At 41.2% G+C, this 23,249-nt stretch overlaps 1 protein-coding gene across 1 annotated transcript in view; it reads left to right on the forward strand.

The window, feature by feature from the left end:
• The first annotated feature begins 1,080 nt into the window (after positions 1-1,080).
• The window catches only part of LOC149140800 (DNA (cytosine-5)-methyltransferase CMT3-like), a 362,012-nt gene continuing 339,843 nt past the window's right edge, over positions 1,081-23,249 (forward strand). Inside the window, exon 1 of the mRNA XM_089447880.1 lies at positions 1,081-2,015. Coding sequence (XP_089304006.1) covers positions 1,575-2,015 — 441 coding nt within the window. The 5' untranslated portion in view covers positions 1,081-1,574. The remainder of the gene's footprint in view (positions 2,016-23,249) is intronic.

Consider the following 23,249-nt stretch of genomic DNA (forward strand, 5'->3'; position numbering starts at 1 on the left):
ACATGGAATGTTTTACCTGAAACCCAACTAGATATTTCTATCAACATTATTCAATGAATAAAGTCAGACAACATTTTATAAATTAAAGCTACCTCGAATGTGTTATTAGATATTTCTATCAACATTATTTAATAAGCTACCTCGAATGTGTTATCAGATATTTATATCAACATTATTTAATAAATAAAGTTAAGCATTTTATAAGTTTGGGCCTTTTCAATTTGCCATCCCAAAATTTAGCTTAACAATCTTTATGGAAATTTGCAATTTTCCAGGAATAAAATTGATATTTCAACATAAATTCGATGTTTACTGAATACCTCTAATACAACATTTAAAATATAACTTAGACTATTATAATATATTAATACTATAGGTATAAAAACATAAATACATAAAATATTGCTTAAAATAATAGAATGGATTTGGTAATGCCGTTATATGTATAAAAACATAAATATATAAATATCGCTTATTGCTTAACATAAAAGAACTCGATTGGGTAATGCCCTTAATACAATTACAATATATAATATTAATATTTGATGTTTGCAATTTTAATGATTCAGATAAATTTTTATAAAATTTAAAACTATATTGCCACTACAATATATAATATTTATAACTGATGTTTACAAATTTAATAATTCAGATAATTTTTAAAAAAATTTAAAACTAAATTGCCACTTTCAAGATGGTGGAATATTGCTCGACATCTGGAGATTACACCACACAATTTCCAAATGGAGTGACAGCACAAAATTCAAGTCAACAATAGATTGCTCACATTACCAACCCCAACTATCCATAATAATTGTTTGAAAAAATAGTTGACGTTTAAATAAAGTGATTGCTTAATTTTAATTTTGTATAAGTGAGAAAAAATTAATTAAATGTGGCAATAAATTAAAAAATTTAATTAAATGTCGCAATGAATTAATTCAGTGCATAGTCTTGTGTGCACCAAACATGCAACGGTGTGGGGATCGATCTGAAGCATTTATCTGACGGTTGAAGTTTGCAAACAAGGTAACAATGAAACAGATGGCAACACTGCACAGTTAAAAAAGCATTAGTCATCATAGCATTGAAGGTAAATAGTAAAAGAAATTCACTGCGTTCAATTCAATACAGTTTTCATATCAGAATCCGCAACCGATGGCTGCGATCTCTATTTGTATGCACGACGACCGAAGGCCACCGTTGGATTGTCCAATCAGACGGCCTGCTGGATGCCCTGACACCTGGATGGGCTCATTCGCTTTCCTCCAGGCACAAAGAATTCTCGGACGCGGAAAAAATGCACAGAGACAGCGAAAGAAATTTTAAAGCTGGCGGTCATATGGCAGGGAGGGGTGGTTAAACGGCCATCCGAGCTTCAGCATTTAGTCTTCTCCGCGCTTGCATTTTATTCTGAGGAATTTAGCTCCGGCCTTGGGGTTTTGTATCGACGAACTTCAAGGGAACGCATGCACAGCCTGAGGAGGGGAAATTTGTGTGTCCTTTGAGCACAGTTGTGTGTTCTTTGAGCTGCATTTTCATTTGGAAGGAAAGAGTCGTGAGATTCCGGAAAAATGAGGACTCGAGGCACTTTTTACCTGGCCGCAGTCAGTAGCAGGACCAGAGGCGCCCTTGACCGCAAGGTCAGGGGCGAGGGAAGGATACCGGAACCCAAAGATATCATAGATTTGGATGAATCAGATTCCGAGAAAAGAATTAGCAAGAAGCGAAGCAGAGAAGCGGAAAAGAAGAAAAAGAAGAAGGGCTTCAAAGAAACTGTAACTGTAAATGTAACTGTAAATGGAAATTTAAATATAAATGGAAGTGGAAGAGATTCTCAAGCGGCCAAAGTCCAAGTAAATGTCGTAAAGGACTCCAAGCCGAGCAATGAGAATGTGAATTCACCTAATTCGAGGAAAAAGCGTCCGAAGAGGACGTCCGGTTACCGTTTCTGCGGTGATCCCTTCGAACAGTCTGAAGCGATGCGAAGATGGCCCCATCGCTACCCGTCCGAGGTAAATATTAAACTTTTACTTGCGGCATCTGTGTATGCAAATACTTTTTACTAGTCAGTTTGTAAGGCGATGCTATTAATGACAAAACATTTTTTACTAGTCAGTTTGTAAGGCGATGCTATTAATGACAAAACACTCAAAGTTAAAGACGTGTCTTTTAAGTCTTTAAATATTGTGGAATTTGGCTCTGTCAGAAACCTTCACGTCAATTTGTAATTTAAGTTGAACACTTTGACACAAAAGTCGTCGCCTTTCAAGGGAAGGGAACGTAGCGAGGGAAGTTATTGAATTATTTACACTTAAAATGATTAAAAAAGAGTTTGCACTTTACTTGTCTATTTTTCTCCGGAAAATGCTTTTTATAGAAACATTAAAAAATCTATTAACATAGAATTTAAGAGTTCCTACCTACGGCAATGAGGTCGTGAGATCGTGGTTCAGCTCTGAAGATGGTGGCATGTCAGGTCATACTCCAATTTTCAATTGGTCCGGCAGCAGTTGGGGCCAGGTGCAAATCTTAGTCAGGGCAGCTTAGCCGATTGGAAGTATTTTAATGGAAGCACTTTCAGGAAAAAAATCGACTACCTCTGTACTCCTTGAGCGTCATAGTCTTATTCAAAAAAATTCCTATTGAACTAAAATACGGAATGCATGTCATTTTACAATCTATAATAATCACGTAGTGGATTTTTTAAAATAACGTCTAAATGTTCTACGTTTTTGTTTTTTTTCTGGGCATATGCCCCAATGAATTTTACCCGAAATATGATCAAAAGTCGTTCTTGGAATGATCAGAGGTTGGAATGACATATTTGAGTTGTTAAATCTGTGTATAAACTGAAAGCTTTTGGATTTTCCTGTTTTCAAGACTCTGAATTTGTTTCTACATTCAAAAATGCATTTTAAGCAATAGAAACAAGTAATGATTTCACCCACAATTGTATTACTGGATACGGGAAAAAATGTAGAACAGTTAGGCCAATACCTATATTGCCATCATTATGGTCAATTCTCTAGCTGCACACCGATGTTTAAGTCTTATCCATATAATTACCTACCTTCAGAGAGCAGGAACCATCACCAATGGTGTCCCTCCAAACCTGCTGGTTTACTGCCTTTTCAAAGGTAGAAGGATTGGACCCACTGATGCTGCTCAGTGATCAAAAGTCGTTCTTGGAATGATCAGAAGTTCTTGGAATGACATATTTGAGTTGTTAAATCTGTGTATAAACTGAACGTTTTTGGATTTTTCTTGTTTTCAAGACTGAATTTGTTTCTACATTCAAAAATGCATTTTAAGCAATAGAAAAAAGTAATGATTTGACCCACAATTGTATTACTGGATACGGGAAAAAATGTAGAACAGTTAGGCCAATACCTATATTGCCATCATTATGGTCAATTATTTAGCTGCACACTGATGTTTAAGTCTTATCCATATAATTACCTGTCTTCAGAGAGCAGGAACCATCACCAATGGTGTCCCTTTTCAAAGGTAGAAGCATTGAACTCACTGATGCTGCTCAGTGATCAAAAGTCGTTCTTGGAATGATCAGATGGAATGACATATTTGAGTTGTTAAATCTGTGTATATACTATAAACTGAACGTTTTTGGATTTTTCCTGTTTTCAAGACTCTGAATTTGTTTCTACATTCAAAAATGCATTTTAAGCAATAGAAAAAAGTAATGATTTCACCCACAATTGTATTACTGGATACGGGAAAAAATGTAGAACAGTTAGGCCAACAACTATATTGCCACCATTATGGTCAATTATTTAGCTGCACACTGATGTTTAAGTCTTATCCATATAATTACCTGCCTTCAGAGAGCAGGAACCATCACCAATGGTGTCCCTCCAAACCTGCTGGTTTACTGCCTCTTCAAAGGTAGAAGCATTGGACTCACTGATGCTGCTCATCAAGGCCATATAACTGGAAAATCTGGTTGGTGGTCTACTATCCTTGAAGGTCCTGCTAGGAGCCTCCACATTCTCCTCCGCATCCCTCAAGGTTTCCTCGGCTCATCTCGGCCTCCTCTTAGTAGAGCTTGAAGGAACATCACGCTCCTCTGTAGAACAGTTAGGCCAACAACTATATTGCCACCATTATGGTCAATTATTTAGCTGCACACTGATGTTTAAGTCTTATCCATATAATTACCTGCCTTCAGAGAGCAGGAACCATCACCAATGGTGTCCCTCCAAACCTGCTGGTTTACTGCCTCTTCAAAGGTAGAAGCATTGGACTCACTGATGCTGCTCATCAAGGTTATATAACTGGAAAATCTGGTTGGTGGTCTACTATCCTTGAAGGTCCTGCTAGGAGCCTCCACATTCTCCTCCGCATCCCTCAAGGTTTCCTCGGCTCATCTCGGCCTCCTCTTAGTAGAGCTTGAAGGAACATCACGCTCCTCTTGATCAGAAGGCTGTGATCCTGCTGACCCTTGCTTAAGCTTTGGAGCCTCTTGCTCCTAATCCTCTGCCACTAATGGACTTGTCCGATGCGACCTCTTAAAGGTCTTACCTTCTTCAAATCTGACATTTTGGCAAACTATTATTGTCCTTTGCTTGGGAATGTAAACTCTATAGGCCTTTGAGATCTCACTATATCCAACAAAAATCGCTCTTTCATATTAGGGCTCCAACTTAGTCCTACACTTTGATGCAATATGGACATACATTGGGCTACCGAATATGGAAAGATGGTTGACCTTTGGTCTCACTCATGTAAATGCCTCTTTAGGAGTCTTGTCCTCCATTGCCCGACTCTTGTTCTGTAAGTACGCTGTTGTGTTACAAGCCTCTGCCCACAAGAACATAGGCAAGTCTTGATCATGGATCATTGCCTTTGCTACTTTGACTATAGTCTTGTTTTGCCTCTCTCCCACTCCATTCTGTTGCAGATTGTAGGGCATTGTCAGTTCTTTCTCCATTGTTGCGTCCCTACAAAAACCCTTGAACTCATTGGAGGTATACTCGCCCCCATACTCTGATCTCAGGACTTTGATCTTCTTCTTAGTCTAGTTCTCCAGAAGAACTTTAAACTCTTGGAATTGACTAAAGACCTCATCCTTGGATGTAAATCCATGTCTTCCTCGAACAATCAACTATAAATGTCAGAAAGTAACTGCACCTTGAGATAGAGTCCATTGACATAGAACCACAAATATCAGAATGCACCAAATCGAACACTCCCTTGGACCTGGTCTCATTGTTAGGAAATGCTGCTTTGGCATCCTTACTAAATACACATCCTTTGCACACACTATCCTACTCCACAGTAAACTCTGGAAAACCACTGACCATCTCCCATAACAGTTGTAGAGCCTTGTAGTGCAAATGCCCCATCCTCTTGTTCCAAAGCTCACTCTGGATGTCACTATCATGTACAAGGGCCTTCACTAGCTATCCTCTCAACATGTACAAGTTGCTCTCTTTGTTTCCTATCACTCACCTCATGCTAGGATTTTCTCCTTTCGGCCTGATAAATGCCTCACCTCCCTTGAAATTGATGTCAAGTCCTTTATATTGTGAAAATTCTATCACCGCAACAACTGATTTATTTTACCTACTTATTTTCTCAATAAGTTATTTATAAAAATCCTTCGGTAAACATTAAAATAAATTCTGCTGTAGATATCACACCATAATACAAAAACAAACATATGCACAAGAATTAACACATCGACATAGATATTTTGGACAACAGTCCCCGAAAAAACCCAATGTGGGAAAACCAGTGCAGCAAGGGAGGATTTTATTATTCAACAATTCTTCAGTACAACTGGGTGCCAAACTGGCTTACCCAACAAAGAGAAAATTCTCCAGCACTTCTCCCAGTCTCAGCGTCAGCCTGGCTGACCTCTGCGTAGCTCCCAGACCCTCTGCGTCTGCCCATGCCTCTCTATGTTAGCACTGGGCCTCTCTGCATCACCCACATAGGCCCTCCAGTGACTGCGCAGTCTGCTACTTCTACGTCTGCCTCTCCAACCTTTGCGCTGATCTTCTGGTGCTGTTCCCGACACACTATTTTGTACTTGCTGCCTCCTGTTTCTCTCCAGACCACTAGTTCGAATTTCTCAGCTAACCTCGCTCCAGAAATTGAACTAACTGGTCTCCCTCAGTGTGTTCTCCAACTGACCCTCAAGCCTCTTCTTATACTTTTCTCGTTGGTCCATCAATGGCTGAGATTAAATCTCTAATAAATGCTAAGATTAGATTTGGCTTGATCCATGACTTTTGGAACTTTCTAACTTAGTTTTATATTAATACCCATTAATATTTTATTTCTCTTAAGTTTAGACTTAGGAACTCCATTAAAATATTAATTATTTTAATATCTCCCAAACCGGGTACAATCTGTTCAAACCATTTATGGGTCTTGGAGATCAACGACTGATGGAGTTCTTAAGTCTAAACTCAGGAAAAATAAAATATTAATGGGTATTAATATAAAACTGGGTTAGAAGGTTCCAAAAGTCATGGATCAAGCCAAATCTAATCTTAGTTGTTGATTAGAGATTTAATCTTAGCTGTTGATGGACCAACGAGAAAAGTATAAGAAGAGGCTTGAGGGTACAATCTGTCCAAACCATTTCTGGGTCATGTGCTTTAGCCTCTCCACCAATTTTCATGGCTAGAGCACATCTGATGCTACCCCAAATCAACATATACTCCATAGTCGAAACAAAGAGCAAGTTCTTCACCAACCGAGGTACATACAATACTTCCTTCACCTCCATAGGACTCCCAGAGTCTAGGTGGATGGTGGAACTATTTGCTGCTAATGCCATCCATTGTATACCTGGCATTATCACCAAGTTCCACCTGAAGATCACGGTGCTCCTTGGCCATACTCGTGAAGAGGTCACAATCTCCGTTGTCTACAAACCATATATTGCATGTCATGGTGCCTGAAAGACATGACACCAATGCAAACTCCTCTTCTAATTTCGTAGCTAACTCATTCATTTGCACAGATGCAATTGTTGATGTCTACCCTTTGCAATTCTTCTTGTTGGGACACTGTTCAACATAGTGACTATACTTATGACATGCAAAGCACTTGACTTTGCTCATGTCCTTTTTCTCTCCCTATGAAGATCCTCCTCCACTCTATTTCTTCTTGGCTTTACCCTTGTCCTTCGTTGCTTGCGCAATAAGAGCAAGTTCTTTGTCTGCACCTTCACCTCTATGTTGTCATCCCACACCTTCTCTCCTTTTGGGTGAAGTCATCCCACAACCTGGTCCAATCAGGAAGCTTGTCTTGAGCAAGGATACCTGTTACAAAGGTAGCCCATTGCTTGGTACAACCACTGAGGGCTATTTTGACAAGTTCACTCTCATCCACGGCTTCCCCAACAATTGACAATTCATCACGAACTTGTTGGATTCTTGTGAAGTATGAGGCTACAGTTTCATATATGTTCATTCTTATGTTTCTTAGTTTCTCTCTCAACACCATCTTCCTATTTTGGTTGTTACTTTGGTATAGGTTCATCAATGCTGACCACATTTGGTGTACTGTATGCTTCCCTGATATGCGAGGGATTATGTGATCTTCCATAGCATCCAATATGTGATCCTTCAGATTGTGTTCGTCTGCTTGTGTAGGATTTGAAGGAACTTGGATCTTTTTTTCTGCAAGTTCCCACATGTTATTTTCCATCGAAGCAATGGTGATCCTCTCCTTCCATGGACTAAAATTTGTAGCCCCCTCCAGCTTGTCTTCAAATCTTAAACTAGATGATGCCATCTCACTAGATTGATTTTAACCACAAAAACCTTTTTGAAAAATAAAAATTCTGTTGGTAAAATTATTTGTTGCTGCAAAAACTTTGTGCTGTATGATCTCCGCCACAAAGTTTCTATTGCTGTGATACCATGTTAAATCTCTAATACGAGATCTGATTTATTTGTACTTCAACAATTATTTTATACCCAAAAAATGATTTAGTCATAAAATCTGAAAAATGTTGGAAAATAAAATCACTGGTATTTTAACTTTCAGAAATTAAATTAGTAGCATAAATAAAATAGGGCAATCAATCACACAAAAAATATATATATATACTCAACACATTCTTCTTTCACTTTAAATTACCCAAGAAAATTTGGGCTCAGACCCACAGATAATACATAGAAAAATTACACTGTTGGAACCTGGAAATCGACCCCTCTAGAAAATTGGCCTCAAGTAATTCAACGCTCCTAAAGATTTCGACCCTAGAAAATCAGCCTCCTCTACTAGCTAACTTAACCCCTCTTTCTCCTTTCGTACAACCCTTGCGCACTAGAGAAAAATTGGCCCTTGGATGATTTGGTCTCCCTGCATAACTCAACCCTCCTCTTTAGTAATTTGGCCTCTCTCTCCTAGACTCGGCCTGTCTGAAGATTTCTCCCAAAGACCCTTGTTTCCATCTTTTTCCCTTCTTTGGTAGTCTATTGCTGCACAAACTAGCAAGCCTTGTAAATAGGCAAAAGCTAGAGGGCACAACAACACTTGGGACAAAGGTCCACTGTCACCACAGCTTTAGTCCCCTACCCTTCTCAGATTTTCACCGATGGGAGTAGTCCCATTATTACGCAATTGTGATAGATGTGTATCTACGATAGGTTTGAAGTTAGGGAAGGTGGCTCATTCAATGGAAATGTTTAAAGAGAGTGCAAGCCTTGGGAGAAGCTACTAGGACTTTCCACAAAAAAACCCTTAGGAAAGAGCCTACATAAGACCTAGGGTTGAGATATATGACGAGATATGAGCACATCCAAGGTCAAGGTAGACACGAGAAAAGGCAATGAAAGATTTACTTCAGCAAGTACTAAAACACATCCTTCAAAGAATCCCCAAGTTGAAGGATTAGCTTCTAGGGTTCCCTCTTGGTGTGATGGCTAGGGCATCAAATTTTCGGAGATTCCACCATAGGAAATTCACCAAAAATAAGGGTCACTAGAGGAGATATTAAGGAAGAGTTATATCCAAATGAAATTCAAAATGTCCTCCTCCAATGGATTTCACACCAAGCCCTAGAGAGGCCTCCTTCTCCTTAAAGGGATGAGGAAAAGAGGTGAAAGAAAAAGAAATTTGTGAGTTTCTAGTGATCACCAAGGATTTAAGACCAGTGCCTAACAATTGGGAGAATTGGAGTGAAAGGCAATCTTGATAAGGTAACTCGCTCTTCAAGGAGACCTAAAAGCAACTTCACTAGCCCTAATGAAGCAACTACACAACACTTCTAGATATTTATACTTCTGTTGATGGTGCTGGACCCGCCAACATGTCAAGGGGATCTCCTCGATAAGAAGTCCCAATTAGACCTCAGATCGTTTGGTGTAGGAGTCCCAACAATGGGTCGTAAGGTAATGCCTTGACCGCGATGTCGCATAGAGGCAAGTAAGATAACTCTGTCAGTAGCAAGGGTGTGACTGATGCAGAGAGTCAAGGAATGTGTACGAGAGGTTCCAACACTTCGAAGGGAGAGGAAGGTGAAGGTGAGTTCCAGGTTGAAAGGGATCAGTCCCAACTCGGCTAGGAACACACCACACAAAGGACATGCACAGCTTCCGGTAGAGCAGTCCACTCGGATGCGGCGTCACAACATACAAGGTAAGATAACATGAACAACACTCACAGATCAGTTTGAGACGAGTGTGATGGTTGATATAGCAAGGTTCATGAGAAAGGTCTGTCTGATGTCCAATAGAGCAGTCGACACGGACGGTGACAGCATTAACAACATATGCAACACATTAACAACAAGATTCATATAATTGCATACAAATCAGTTCATATACAAGTACGTAAGTTAAACAACATATATCATTAAGGCAATCGGAACAGTCCAACTACAATAACAACATATGCATGAAAATGTGCTAGCTCTTATTATTAAAGAAGTGTAAGTCACAATCATACAATACACCATGTAAACCTGCTAGCCCCAACAGTGGAACGTTACAACCACATCTGCCTGCTCCTCCAAAGAGATGTACTAGCTCCGTGCAGTGGAGAAGCCAAGGTGCGTTACAATACTGTCCAAGCCTTCTTTAAGATAGTCTTAGTAGAAGCTTGGTTGACCAAAAGCCCATACAATGAGTTCTAAGGGACTATTTATAGCAAAGGGTGGGGTGACCCTTGACATTCCCCTTTGTGACAGTTCAACTACCCTCATGACTCTTCACCTACTCTATGACTGTTACATCCAACTATTGACACCTGACTTACACTTGACATGACTCAACATTACAATGCACATGTACTCATGTGAGACAACATGGCTTGAGCAAGCCTTGCAAGACATCATTGACACTCGGTCCACTGTGATGAGACCAACTCTTTGACATGCTTGTGATGGTGAAGGTGGTGAGCTGATGCCAAGCTTGGTCGTCCGTGATGGTGTGCATGCACCTCATGGTGACATCTTGCTGAAGCGAACTCTTACCTCCGTTGCAACCGGTGCATTGGTTCGGCCCCTTCATCCAACTCGTCTGCTAACATGTGCATAGTGTTCTTGGGTGCGGCTGAACCGAAAACACTCTGATGCATGGTGTCCGTGCTAATTTTCGAGTGTGTGTTGGTGGTCATGTGCATCCACTTGCCGAAGTACATGTTCAACTCTAGTTGGACTTGCTTCTTGTCTTCGCCTTGGTGAGTGTGCTGAATGGGTTGGGTTGCATGCGTGTGCACAATGAAATGCATGTTGTTGAATCCACTGCATGTGGTCAACACAATGTTACTTGGGAGCGGGAGCGGGAGCGACCATTTTCAGAAGCTCCCGGTTTGGGAGCGAATCCGGGAGCGATTTTTTAAAAATATATATATTTTTTATATTTTTTAATTTTTGATACATATATGTCAACAAAAACATGTAGAATGATGAATTAGACATAAAAAACATAAAAAAACATAGATTGATCATTGAACCATATCACATCAATCATCTAGAAATTATAATCGTCATCAACCATGTCCACAAGTTAGTAAAATACATATTACAACTGCAACATATTGAGTCTTATAAATCATGATTCATCAAATTCAATCTTAAAGTTTCAACTTCAAGCTTTCAGAATTGAAAATTCAATAACATTTATCATCATTGATCACCAAAGTTGTACTTGTAAGCTAAGTTTAACCATTACAAGAAGTAATATCGAAGATATTTCTAAGTCCTAACTTCTAACTATTAACATGATATGAAATGTTAAAAATTTATAAAATGAAACATGAATAATGAGATGAAATGAAACAACTTTAGTCTTTCACAAAGCATCATATTCATAATTCACAATCATTACCAATGAGTTATAATTGCCAAGGCCCAACTTCAAACTTCAAATTTTCATTGTCACAGTGATATAATGTTTACAAAAGATATCATTATGATATGAAAGAGTCAAGAGTCAAGAGTCAAGGACTCAAAACTCAACAGTTATGAAAACTAAAGTCTAATAAAAACTAAAAAAGACAAGTAAACTGTAAATTTACATGTGGCCCTTGCCACGAGAGTCTCCAGGAGTATAAGCAGGTCGTGGTGGTCTTCTAGGAGTCTCCCGCACAGACCGACGACCAGAACTAGAACCTCCACGCGAGGGTGTAGATGGAGGTGGCGACAGCAAAGGAACAAGACTTGGACCTCGAGCACTGCTACTGGATGGTGGAGGTGGAGGTGGAGGTGGCATGGCTGCTGCAGCTGCTTCATTTTCATCCCTTACAAGTTCCTCTTCTAGTTCTTCAATATGTACAATGCCATCCTCCAAATTGTCATCCTCTGGGTGATTGTCCCAAATTTTATATGTGGGATCCTCATTAGCCCGATCACAGTAATGACTCAACAACCTCAAGTTGTAGTGCACATAAACCAAGCTTTCTGCTCGGTTTTCATTGAGTCTGTTTCTTTTCACGTTATGTATATAGCTGTAGGTGCTCCAACACCTCTCTGCAGAAGAAGAATTTACAACCTGTGAAAGAACTTTTTTTGCCAATTTTGGCAAAAGTCTGTGGCCGCCATATGTTTCCCACCATGTGAGAGATTCAAATTTATCTTTGTCGTCCATTGCATGGAAGTTACCATACAAACCAGTGCCACTGAAGTATCTGCCTATTTCAAGGCGCACAGCTGCACATTCCTCCTTGTCAGGTACCAACTTTTCTAATGCTTCCAAATATCCTTTAGTTACCTCTGGATCTAAATGGGGTTTGGTCCTAACCCCACCCCCTGCTGCAGGTTGGCCCAACCAAGATGTAGAGTAGTATTTTGGTGTAAGGATATACACCAAGCAATGTAGTGGAAGGTTAAGCCTATTCCACCGTTCACACACACAATCATGAATCAGTTTGTACAAGTTGGGATCTCTATTATGAACAATGTCTTTTATTTCCCCCAACATGGTATCCATTTGCTCATACACCTCGCCAATCACTGGTTTGTCTGTATCTGCAAACCGAATCATGTGATAAATTGGCTTGGTGAAATCCAATACCTGCCTCACACTTGTCCAAAACTGCCCATCAAGAGCGGCCTCCTCCACCATTTTAAAACCTGCCATGTCAGCTACATTTGTAGCCCTTTCCTTTAACACCTGCCAATGTGGACTTGATACCATGCTAGCTAATGCCTCTCTTACCTTCAAAAGGCGCCTGAAGGTGAGGTAATAGCTACCAAATCTAGTCTTCGCAATCTTCAGCAACTCCAATCTCGAGTGACTGCGGAAAAGGCCATGGGTATTGCTATGATTTGTAATAAATTTTATCATTTGTTTGCCTTTCTTGTACAAATTACCAATCCATTGGTATTGTTCATTTTTGTTTTTGACAATATCATGCAACAAAAGGTTCAATGTGTGAACCAAACATCCAGACCAAAATATGTTGGGGTATTTATCCTCAATAATTGCTCCCGCTGCCTTACAATTAGGAGCATTATCAGTGATGACTTGGATGACATTGTATGGGCCAATACGCTCAATTGTTTCAAGTAATGCTTCTGCAATGTTGATGGCGGTCTTGAACTTGTCTGAGTAATCATGTGCAGCTAGAAAGATGGGACCACTAACAGACACAGCAAGAACACTTATCAATGGCTTGCCTTTTACATTTGTCCATCCATCAGATACAATGGACACCCCATGGTCAGTCCAAGAACTTGTCATTTTATTCAAAGAATGTGATATTTTTGCTTTTTCATGATCAAGGCCAATGGTTCTTGCCTTGTCATACCCAGGGCTCTTGTATCCTTTAGGGGCATCATTTATGGCAGAAACCATTTCGTGCCAATAAGGTGAGCGAAGAACATTGAATGGTATCCCACATGTATAGAGAAACCTGTAAACTTTTGAATCCACATCATTCCTACACCCCTCATCAAGGAAATCTGATATGGTTCTACACCTTAAAGATGATGACCCTGTGCCTCCATGTCCATATCCACTGCCTTGGGAGGATGCTAAAGGAGTTCTTTGTGATTGTGAGCTTGGTTCAAAGAAACCCCTTGATTTTTTTGTTCTGTATTGGGCTTCCTCCTCTTCCCTTATGTATTTGGCTCTCTTAGCTGCTGACACCGCTGTACAAGTTTTGATTCCTATTTGTTTCTCTCCATCCCATGGCCTTTTCCCGCAGAGGTGTCTTCTAGCACGGGTGTATGAACCTTTGTAATCAGTGTTACAATGGGGGCAATGAAATTTAGTGGTTCCACCCCCTCTCCCTGTTCAGCCCTGTTAACATATTTCCACAATGGAGTTTGGTCTTGTTTAGTTTTTTGAGGGTCATGTTCACCCTCCTCCAGCTCCTCCTCACCGGGGTTTTCACCCATTTGACTTTCTCCGGCTTCTTCATCCCCCTCTTCAGTTTGAGGCTGGCCCCTCCGTTTCCTACTCTCCAGCACCATAATAACCATAAAAGGGACTAGGAAGAGGAAAATGCCAAGAAAAATAGCCAGGTCCATGGTGTTTGATGTTTGTAGGGTTTTGATTCTTGAATCTGCAAATTAATTTAATTTATTGGGATTAATTAATTTAATTTAAATACATGATTTTTAAACTCAATAAGCTAAATTAAATTAACTAAATTACTACCTAACCAGCTAAACTAACTAAATTACTAAGTTACTTACCTCTGCAGGCTTGCTCCTCGCTCCTTGGCACTTGCTCCTCGCTCCTCAGCACTTGCTCCTCGCTCCTTTGCTCTTGCTCCAGCTCCAAACTCAAGCTCAATGAAGTAACAATGAATATTTTTTTGGCCCATTGGCCTTTTAAAACCAATTTTTTTTTTTTTTAAATTTAATTTTTTTGGGTCCGCGGAATTTTTTTCCGCCGACCCGCTCCCGGCCCCGCGCGAATCGCTCCCGGAGCGATTTTTAATGCCCGATCGCTCCCGGGCATTAAAAATCGCTCCGGGAGCGCCGGAGCGATCGCTCCCTAAGTCGATTCCGAACAGACCAGGGAGCGCAAATTTTTTTGAGGGAGCGTGCTCCCGAAAATCGCTCCCGTCCGAGAGCGATTTTGGGAGCGCGCTCCCGAGCCGCTCCCGCCCGGAGCGCGATTCGGGAGCAGGTTCGGGGGGGGGGGGGGCGCTCCCCCGCAACATAGGGTCAACAACACTGGTCACCATGTTTGCTCCGTGTTAGCTGCTGGGATCGATCTTTAACTTGTACGGGCGCATTGTCATCAGTGAGTGCATGTTGCGCCCACTGCTGTTCTTGTTCCTACTGCAACTCATTCGTCTGTCTTTGCAGCTTCATATTCTTCCTGAGTCACTGCTTCAACACATGCAACTCCTTTGTTCCATCTTTTTCTTTCGCGCGATCTTCACGTCACGCCGTTACTTCATAGCCGGAGTCTCCAAAGTTGCTTTCATCATCAATGGACTTGCTTGAGCTTGCAACCTTGTTCTGCCTCCGTGTGGTCGACAACCCTCCTCTTGCATTCATTGCATTTGGTATGTTGTTTTCAGCTGCTGTTCATGCTGTTGCTGCTTGATGTCCTTGTCTACGAACAACTTGATATCTTCGTGAGTAGGCAAGCTCATAGACACTTGATCGACTACATCCCCAAGTGTGCTTTGAATGGTGTCTTCATCTCTGCTCTCCTGGAAACCATTGTACCTGTACTGCTGAGAGGCAGATGAACACCTGTGATACCTGGAGACATGGCAACACTCATAGCAAGCAATCTGTCAGTCGAAAACCAAAATGAACATGAGAACTAACTTGCAACATACCTGGGTGAATGATCATGAAGGTTGCACAATTTCGGCCGGGAGGTCGGGAGACCGACTACCAAGACTGCACAAGGCACAATTTGGGATGCTGAGAGACTGGCTGACTGCTGGAATTGCAATGCACAGTCCAATCTGGCTACTAATTGCTGGGATTGCACAATGCGCAATTCCAGCTGGGAAGGACTGCTGGCCCAGGGACAAATTTGCGCAATTTCTTGGGCCAAGCAGCCACTGTCCTCCAGAAATGCACAAAACAGTCCTGGAGGCCAGTGCTGGGCAGGAATGCGCAAATCTGGAGAGGAAGGTGAGCCTTCCTTTCCCAGATTGCGCAATGCAGCCTTGGTGAAGGCAGAGCTCGGGCCAAGGTTGGCCCGACTTGCCGACGAGCAATTGAAACCAAGTAAGTTAATGAATGCATGGCAGCGCTAAGTGATAGCATAAGTGATTAACAGTGCATGCAAAACATGAATGAAAGATTCAACAAATAGATCAACATGCATGTGGGTGAGGCAGTTCGCTAGTTGGGTGAACGTCCGTGCAAAACAGTTTCATGCATGCGACAATAGTGAGATAGCAATGAAAACTGAAACAGAGCTAGAACAAGCTAGTATACATGTAAATGACAACAAACATTCAAAGAAATCAAGCAAACAACACTCCCACAAGCGAAAGCACAAAAAGCGACAAAAATGCAGCACAAGGCATGGAAAGCGAAATTACCCCAAAACCACTGAGCTGAATGTTCCGACTTCTCCTGGATGTGATGTGAGATGTTAGAGCTGCAAGGTTGATGTGAGGAATGAGCTCTGCAGCATTTGGTTGATGAGTTTTTCTAACATCGAGGTTGTGACGCACATGCCATAAATCTAGGGGAAGCGACACTTGATGGGAGGTTTCTGGATTGCTCCTTGCATGTAACCTCCAACTGCTAAACATAGATCCCTGAAACAAGGGATGCCTTTGCATGCTGCCTTGGGAGAAGCAATCCATGCATGCAAGTCTGTTTTGCTCAGTCCCGGAGGGAACTGGTCAGCTCAGCTGCACATGCAAGAGACTGCTCGAATGTTGGAGAAAAGTACGCATTTCTCGCTGGGAGCTGGGCTGACTGCACGGGAGGTTTGCACGATTTTTGGACAGAGCAGCTGACTGTTGCCCAGATTTGCGCAATTTTTGGGTAGAGCAGATGATCGTTGCCCAGATTTGCGCAAATCCTGGGCTGAACAACCTGCTACTGGGAAAATTTACGCAAATCCTTCTAGGAGGGTTGGCTGGTAGGATTGCGAAATCCTGAAACCCAGTAGGCTGTCAGAGAGGATTGCACAATTTCTGGAGGGAAGGCTGGTTGCCCTCCAGAAATGCACAATTTTCAAGGGGAAGCTGCTCAGCCTGCAGTTGGACCAAGTCCAGGTGAGCAGCTTGTGAATGGAAAAGATCAAACTGTGATTGACAGGTTGCCTTTGAGCAAGAAAGACACTGAAGCTTGAGGACTTGACGAAGCAAGGCACGCTGCTGTGAAGGTTGGTAGGGAGGCTCCAAAACTGGCTAAGGCAAAATTTTGGAGGGTGGTTGTAGCTGCTACAACAACTTCGATGACAATTGTTAATGGAGTTTCAAGGGTGCATATGCAACCAATCCCCCAGGAACATTCATTCATTCATTATCTGTGAATAACACATGCAAAATTTCCCAATAGTTTCAATGTTTAGACACTTTCATGCATTAGGGCACATTAATAACCATGAGAGATGTGCTATCACAAATCGATTGCCTTGGATATAGGGGGTAGTGGGTAACAAAAATACAAGAATATGACCCAGATATCCACCCCAAGAAAATCATCAAAGGTCAAGGCTTGGCTAAGATGTTGACTGAAAGCAATAACGAAGCCATTCAAGAAGGAGAAAATGAGCATGTGCCACCTCTATGGAGCTTGAAAATGATGATTGGTATGCATACATAATCTACTACTTACGCGACTTATCGACTCCCTTTCACCTTGTCGACCACAAAAGGAGAGCCCTAAGATTAAAGGCAACAAAGTTCTGTTTGACCTAGGATGACCTTGGTTGGATGAGCCCTGACGGAGTAATCCTTCGTTGTGTCAGTAAAGAAGAGTTTGAGAAACTGATGAAAGAATTCCATGTAGGATTTTGTGGAGGACATTATGCCGCTAAAACTACCACACACAAAATCCTAAGGGCAGGTTATTATTGGCCAACCATCTTTGCTAATACATTGAACTTTGTAAAAAGATGTCAACCATGCCAATTATTTGTTGGAAAGCAACAATTCACTGCTATGCCCTTAAGAAATGTTGTTGTGGATGCACCCTTCCAACTGTGGGGTCTTGATTTCATGGGTGAATTCAAAGATAATTCAAGCAATGGGTATAAATGGATTCTCATGGCCATTGATTATTTCACCAAATGGGTTGAAGCTATACCAACTGAGAAAACAACTGACGAAGTAGTCATGGATTTCATTGAGGACAAAATTATTACGATGTCTGGTGTTCCGCAAGATTGTTACTGACAATGCTAAAGCATTTGATTCCATGGATTTGACATCCCTGTGCAATAAGTATGGCATAATATTGTCACATTCATCTAACTATTACCCTCAATGAAATGGCTAAGCTGAGTCAAGCAATAAAAACCTCGTAAAAATAATCAAGCGAATAGTCGGGGAAAACAAATGAAATTGGGATAGCAAAATTAAGTATGCTTTATGGGCCGATCGAACAACCGTGGAAGCATCAACTAGATACAACCCATTTCAATTAGTCTACGGTGTTGAAGCCAAATTACCTATCCAAATCCAATTACCCACCCTTGAATGCCTGAAAGCTTTCCTTGACCAACAAGACGCCATTTAAACCCGTATTGACCAACGTATTGAGGCCGATCAAAATAGAAGGAAAGCCCTCGATCAGCTTGGCTGTAGTCACGAGAAAATGAAAGCTGCTTTCGATAAACACGCCTGAAATAAGGCCTTTAAACTTGGAGATCTAGTGCTCTTATGGGATAAAAGAAGGGGGAAACCTGACATGCATAAGAATTGGGATAACCTGTGGATAGGTCCCTTCAAGATAATTGACATAGCTGGTATAAATTCCTACCATTTAGAAACTCTTGATTGAGAGCCTGTTCCTCTCCCCGTGAATGGGCAACTCCTTAAAGAGTACTATCATGAGGGCACTTGACATTGTATCATATGCATGTTAGAGTAGGATGCATTGCATGGTCATTTTTGCATTGAAACTAACATCATGTTCTTTTATCAGGCTAGATTAGCTGCATTTAGATTAAAATTTCATTTAGACTAAATTTGATTTCTTGTTGATTTTATGGCCTAATGTTAAGCATGGATGATCATAAGACATTGCAAAAACATGCTGCCCCATGTGCTTGGTCTTTGAGATGTGCACATAACAAGTTTGCGGTCCTGAGAGATTGTTGGTGTTCTCATGACCTCCCCATCCGAGTACTTTCGTGCACTCTTCTGCGAGATCATGTCCTAGTTGGAGCTAGATGTTACCCACCACCTATGGGTGATATCCATAGGAGAAATTTTTTCTTCTAGATGGTCCGTAGCTGGCAGCGAACAACCCCTTGTAGCCACTAGATAGCTCGATGTGCCACCATCTTTGCCACTTGAGCCAACCATTATGCTCCCTCGACCATTTGTTATGAATGTATGTTTGAAGGTGGGGCTTCCAACCTTGAAGGTATGGATTTTCATTATGTAGTTGGGTATTTTTGCTTACTTATCATGGACACTTTTGGGCATGGATTAGTGGGGGGATTTGGCAGAAAGAGTGGGCTTGATTTGTTATCTTGTCTCCTCTGTCCAATTTGGTGGTTAACTTTGGATCCTAGTCCCATGGGATCTCCTTTATTGGCTACAAGCTTTAGGAATGACACTACATGGAAAATCTCGAATTTGGTTGCGTGGTCCCACTTCCCGATACCACATACATCACTCCACTCCACTCAGTATAACCCCTTCTCACATATTTCCCCATCTGGGTCCACGTTTGTCCATTGGGTCCACAAGGGGTTAGCCTCCCCTCTCGTTGTCCACACTTTGGATCATCCCTTGAACGATGCCCCAAAGTTTGATGCAGCTGAAAAGAAAGTAAAAATCATAATTTGGCCACTCTCAACAGAAAATGTACCATAAAATATAAAAGATGGTAGGGACATACAAATTTAGCACATGGGCAAAATCCAACATGAGCTCTACCCCTTATCATTACGACTATCACCCTCATTCTTAGGGCCCCTATATGAGCCCCTTGCATCATTAAGGAACTCATGATTGTCCCAACCCTTGGTGGGCAATGAATTGCCCAACCTTAAGGGGGTTTTCACTGCTACATCATTCACATCATTCTCTTATTCCTTGGAGCCCTGAGTAGTTATATAAGAAAAATCAATAAAAGGCAAAAGGCATATGCAGAAAGGTGGAAAAACAAAGGTCGGGGTAACTCATATACCGCGATTGCTCCCTCCTACATTTGTATACCCAAATGTGGGCTTCCCTTATCTTAGCTACCTTTGTACTATGGCATGTGGTATTTGGCTTGGAACTTTCCCTTGATGCCCCACTCTGTTCCATCATTATATCACATACCACCTGCCACTTGAGGGATGTACCATGGACTTGTCACTCCCTTGGAGGTCGAAACCACCTAATAGGGTCCTTGGTTAACTTTATTCTTGAACTTGGAGACACTTGTACGTTCTAAAGCCCATTATGGAAGGGCATGCCACTATGAAGTGTCCACTTGGTTCCATGATTTGTAAGCTCATTTACTCAATTGCACTGATGATTTTTTGTACTAGAAGGTGAGGAGGCACATTGGATCTTATACAAGATTGCAAGTGGGTTTTCATCTTGGGGTTTCGTCTCCCTCTACAAGGTCCAAGCCCGCTAGAGGATCATATTGGCATTTGTAGGGTGAGCGTTGAGAGCCCTGGGCCTCCATTATAGAAAAGAGCAGATTGCCACATCATTGGATTCTTTAGTTCCACTCATTGCTTGCTCGTGTATCATTTATTTAATGATGATGATGCAGTTTGACCACCTTGCCCAACCGGCTACACATTTGCACCACACACTTGGCAGTTGTTCTCGAGCCCAAATGATGATGTGTCTCATCATGGGAGACAGGGAGGGCTTGTATCATTGTTCCAACCCTTACAGATGGGATACCGGTTTGTTCAATCCACTTGGAGGCCCATGAGGATGTTTTTGTGCCCCCATAACCACTTGGGAGCACCACAGGTCATTTGCTTGGAGATCAAGGGGTCATCCCTTTTATCATTATATTTGGATCCCTTCCAGTCATTTTGGCACATGTTGGACTCCATTTGGCCTTTCAATGGCCCTCCTAGCCACTTGTTTATCATTTCGGCCCTTTTGAGAGGCTTATTTTTCTTGTTATGGAGCTATCTTGGTGGGCTTGTCACCAAGGAATGTTATTTTGTACATTATTTTATTTCTAGGGGCATTATTAGGCCTAATTAGGCAAATTGAACCCTTAGAGGATGATATATATTGATGAGAGGCTTATTCACTTCTCATCATCACTTGGATTTGGATCATTGTTTCTTTTGGAATTTCACTATGGCTGTTGGAGGAAGAATTGGAGATTCTTTAATGCATTTTGATGTTTGGGTTAATGTAATTCTATTTTGGAGTCTCTCTTGCAAATGTGATGGATGGATATACTTTTTGTGCCATGTAAGTTTCTTTTATGCGAAATTTTCATTATTTGTTTAATGTATGGAATAATGCATCATGATGCTGCTGGTGCTCTAAATTATGTGAAAATCTTGAATCACTTTGATAGTCTTGATCTATTGCATGCGTTGTTCATTGGGCAAGAAAAAGTGAATGCTCCTAGGGGTTGTTTTGAAAACCTAACCCTAAAACTTCATTATTTGACAAGCTGAAGTATAAATCCTTGTTGTAGCTGGGTAGCTGCTTCACTAGGGCATGCAAAGCTGCAATTAGGCTCCTTGATAGAGTGAAACCCTGAATCGATCTCATTCTTGATTCCATTCTACCAATAGACTAGGCATTGGTCGAATCCTTGGTGATCACCTCAACGAAAATTTGTTTTTCACCTCCTCTCTCTTTTCTATGCCCTAACCCTAGTGTCTCTTAGGGCATCACACGAAACCAATTTTAGCCATCCATTTTGCAAGTGAGTTGGAGCACAACTGCGTTGGGGTGTCGTTTAGCTCGTCACAAATTTTGAGATCAATCTTATGTCTAGATTTGGAGTTATTCCAAGCCCTAGCTCTAGCTCCATTCTTGGCTCTAGGTCTCATTAATTAGTGGCTTCGTTAAGGACCATTGCACTAAATCTCAAAACAAATCTAACTTCCTTGTTCCTTTTATCCTCCCTTACTTGGTCATGACCTTTTATTTGAAGTTTCATCCGAAGCACTTGACCTTGTTTGGGTCCACTAGGGTTTCTTTGTGGTTCCACAACCTAGTCACTTTATTCTCTTAGGATTCTTAGGTTTAGGATATCCTTTGTCAAGATATATCCCTAATCCCTAGGTCTAGGTTTCCTTTAGCCCTTCTTGGAGAGCCATACATCTTGCTTCTTAAGCAAGGAATCCCTATCATTTGAGTCTCTCCTTTGAATAGGCTCTTGAAATCACTACCCCTCTATCATTTATCTATCATTCTTAGTGATTTCCCTTGTACCGTGACTCCTCCCATCAGTGAAAGTCCATAAGGAGCAGGGAGCTTTAGTTGAGGTGATAGTGGGCTGTTTCTCCATTGTTGCCACTTGGTCTAGTAGTTGTGCCTTTGGAACCCCTCCTGGACTCCTGCTAGATTGAGCGGTAACATGGCCAACAACTTTAGACTGCAACCTCTTGCAGATGGCATCATCATCTCTCAAAATTGAGACAAAATGGATTACATGTGTGTTTTGACAGTGTCAGGATGATGTTTCTTAATGCTGACGAAGCATTGGAACATTTGAAGAATCAGGTCATCACACTCTCGATCAAATATGATGTCATATGATCTGACCATGGCCATGATTTCTAAACTCTAGAGCTTTTTCCCAAAAGTAGGAACCATAGTGTTATCCAAGTCTCACAAGGTCTCTATTATTAGCTTGAAAACTCCCCTCATAATATCATCATTGTAAGGGGGTATAGGTGCAGTGAGCCTCATGATGTTACTGAGATAGGATTCAACAAGAAGTTAGACTCCTTCACAAGGGTACTCCAAGAACTTGTATTGTATTAGGGCAAGCATAGCTAGTTTTAGAGCTCAACTTAGCTTCTTCCCTTCTAGCTGGCCTACCTCGGAAAGGAGTGAGCCTAGTTTTTCCAGTTTGAGAAGGGATTTCATAGTAACTCTCGTGTGTTTTAGATTTGTCCCAAGTGCAAAGATTTTGTTTCCGATTTCTGACTCCTTTCTCAAATCCTTTGGCTGCTCTTGTTGAAGAATGACATGGACCCCTCTTGAGAAAGGTCAAATGTTTTGTTTGGTTGCTTGGCCCAGAGAAACATTGTTGCTTGATGCATTGCTACACTGCTTCAAACTTCATTTAAGGTCTTCCAGGGTATTTGTGATGTTAGTGTAGCCACGGGAGGTTTGGTTCATTTTGTCATCCATATTTTAGCAATATATTCAAGGCTTACAATCGAACTTTGACTCAAGATGAGTGATTTGATACTTCCACAATTATTCATATTGTTAGAGATTTCCGGAAGAGAACTGTGTAATGGTTTTTGATTAAAAACCATTAGATAGTTCTCTTCCGGAAATCTCTAACAATTTGAATCAATACTCTGACCCATGAACATCTCATATTCGACTCAACATTATCAGTGACAAGGTCCTATTCAACCCTTCTATCTTAATGACATAACTGGACAATTTACAAGGGTTGCAATACAAATTTTGATGCAAAATAAACTCAACCTATACCTAGACTCTCAATATAAATTGAGATAATGCATGGGCATAATTACATG

The sequence above is a fragment of the Pinus tabuliformis genome, chromosome X (genome assembly GCF_031772625.1).
Source record: "Pinus tabuliformis cultivar Carrire ecotype Pingquan chromosome X, CPIR1, whole genome shotgun sequence".
Lineage (NCBI taxonomy): Eukaryota > Viridiplantae > Streptophyta > Pinopsida > Pinales > Pinaceae > Pinus > Pinus tabuliformis.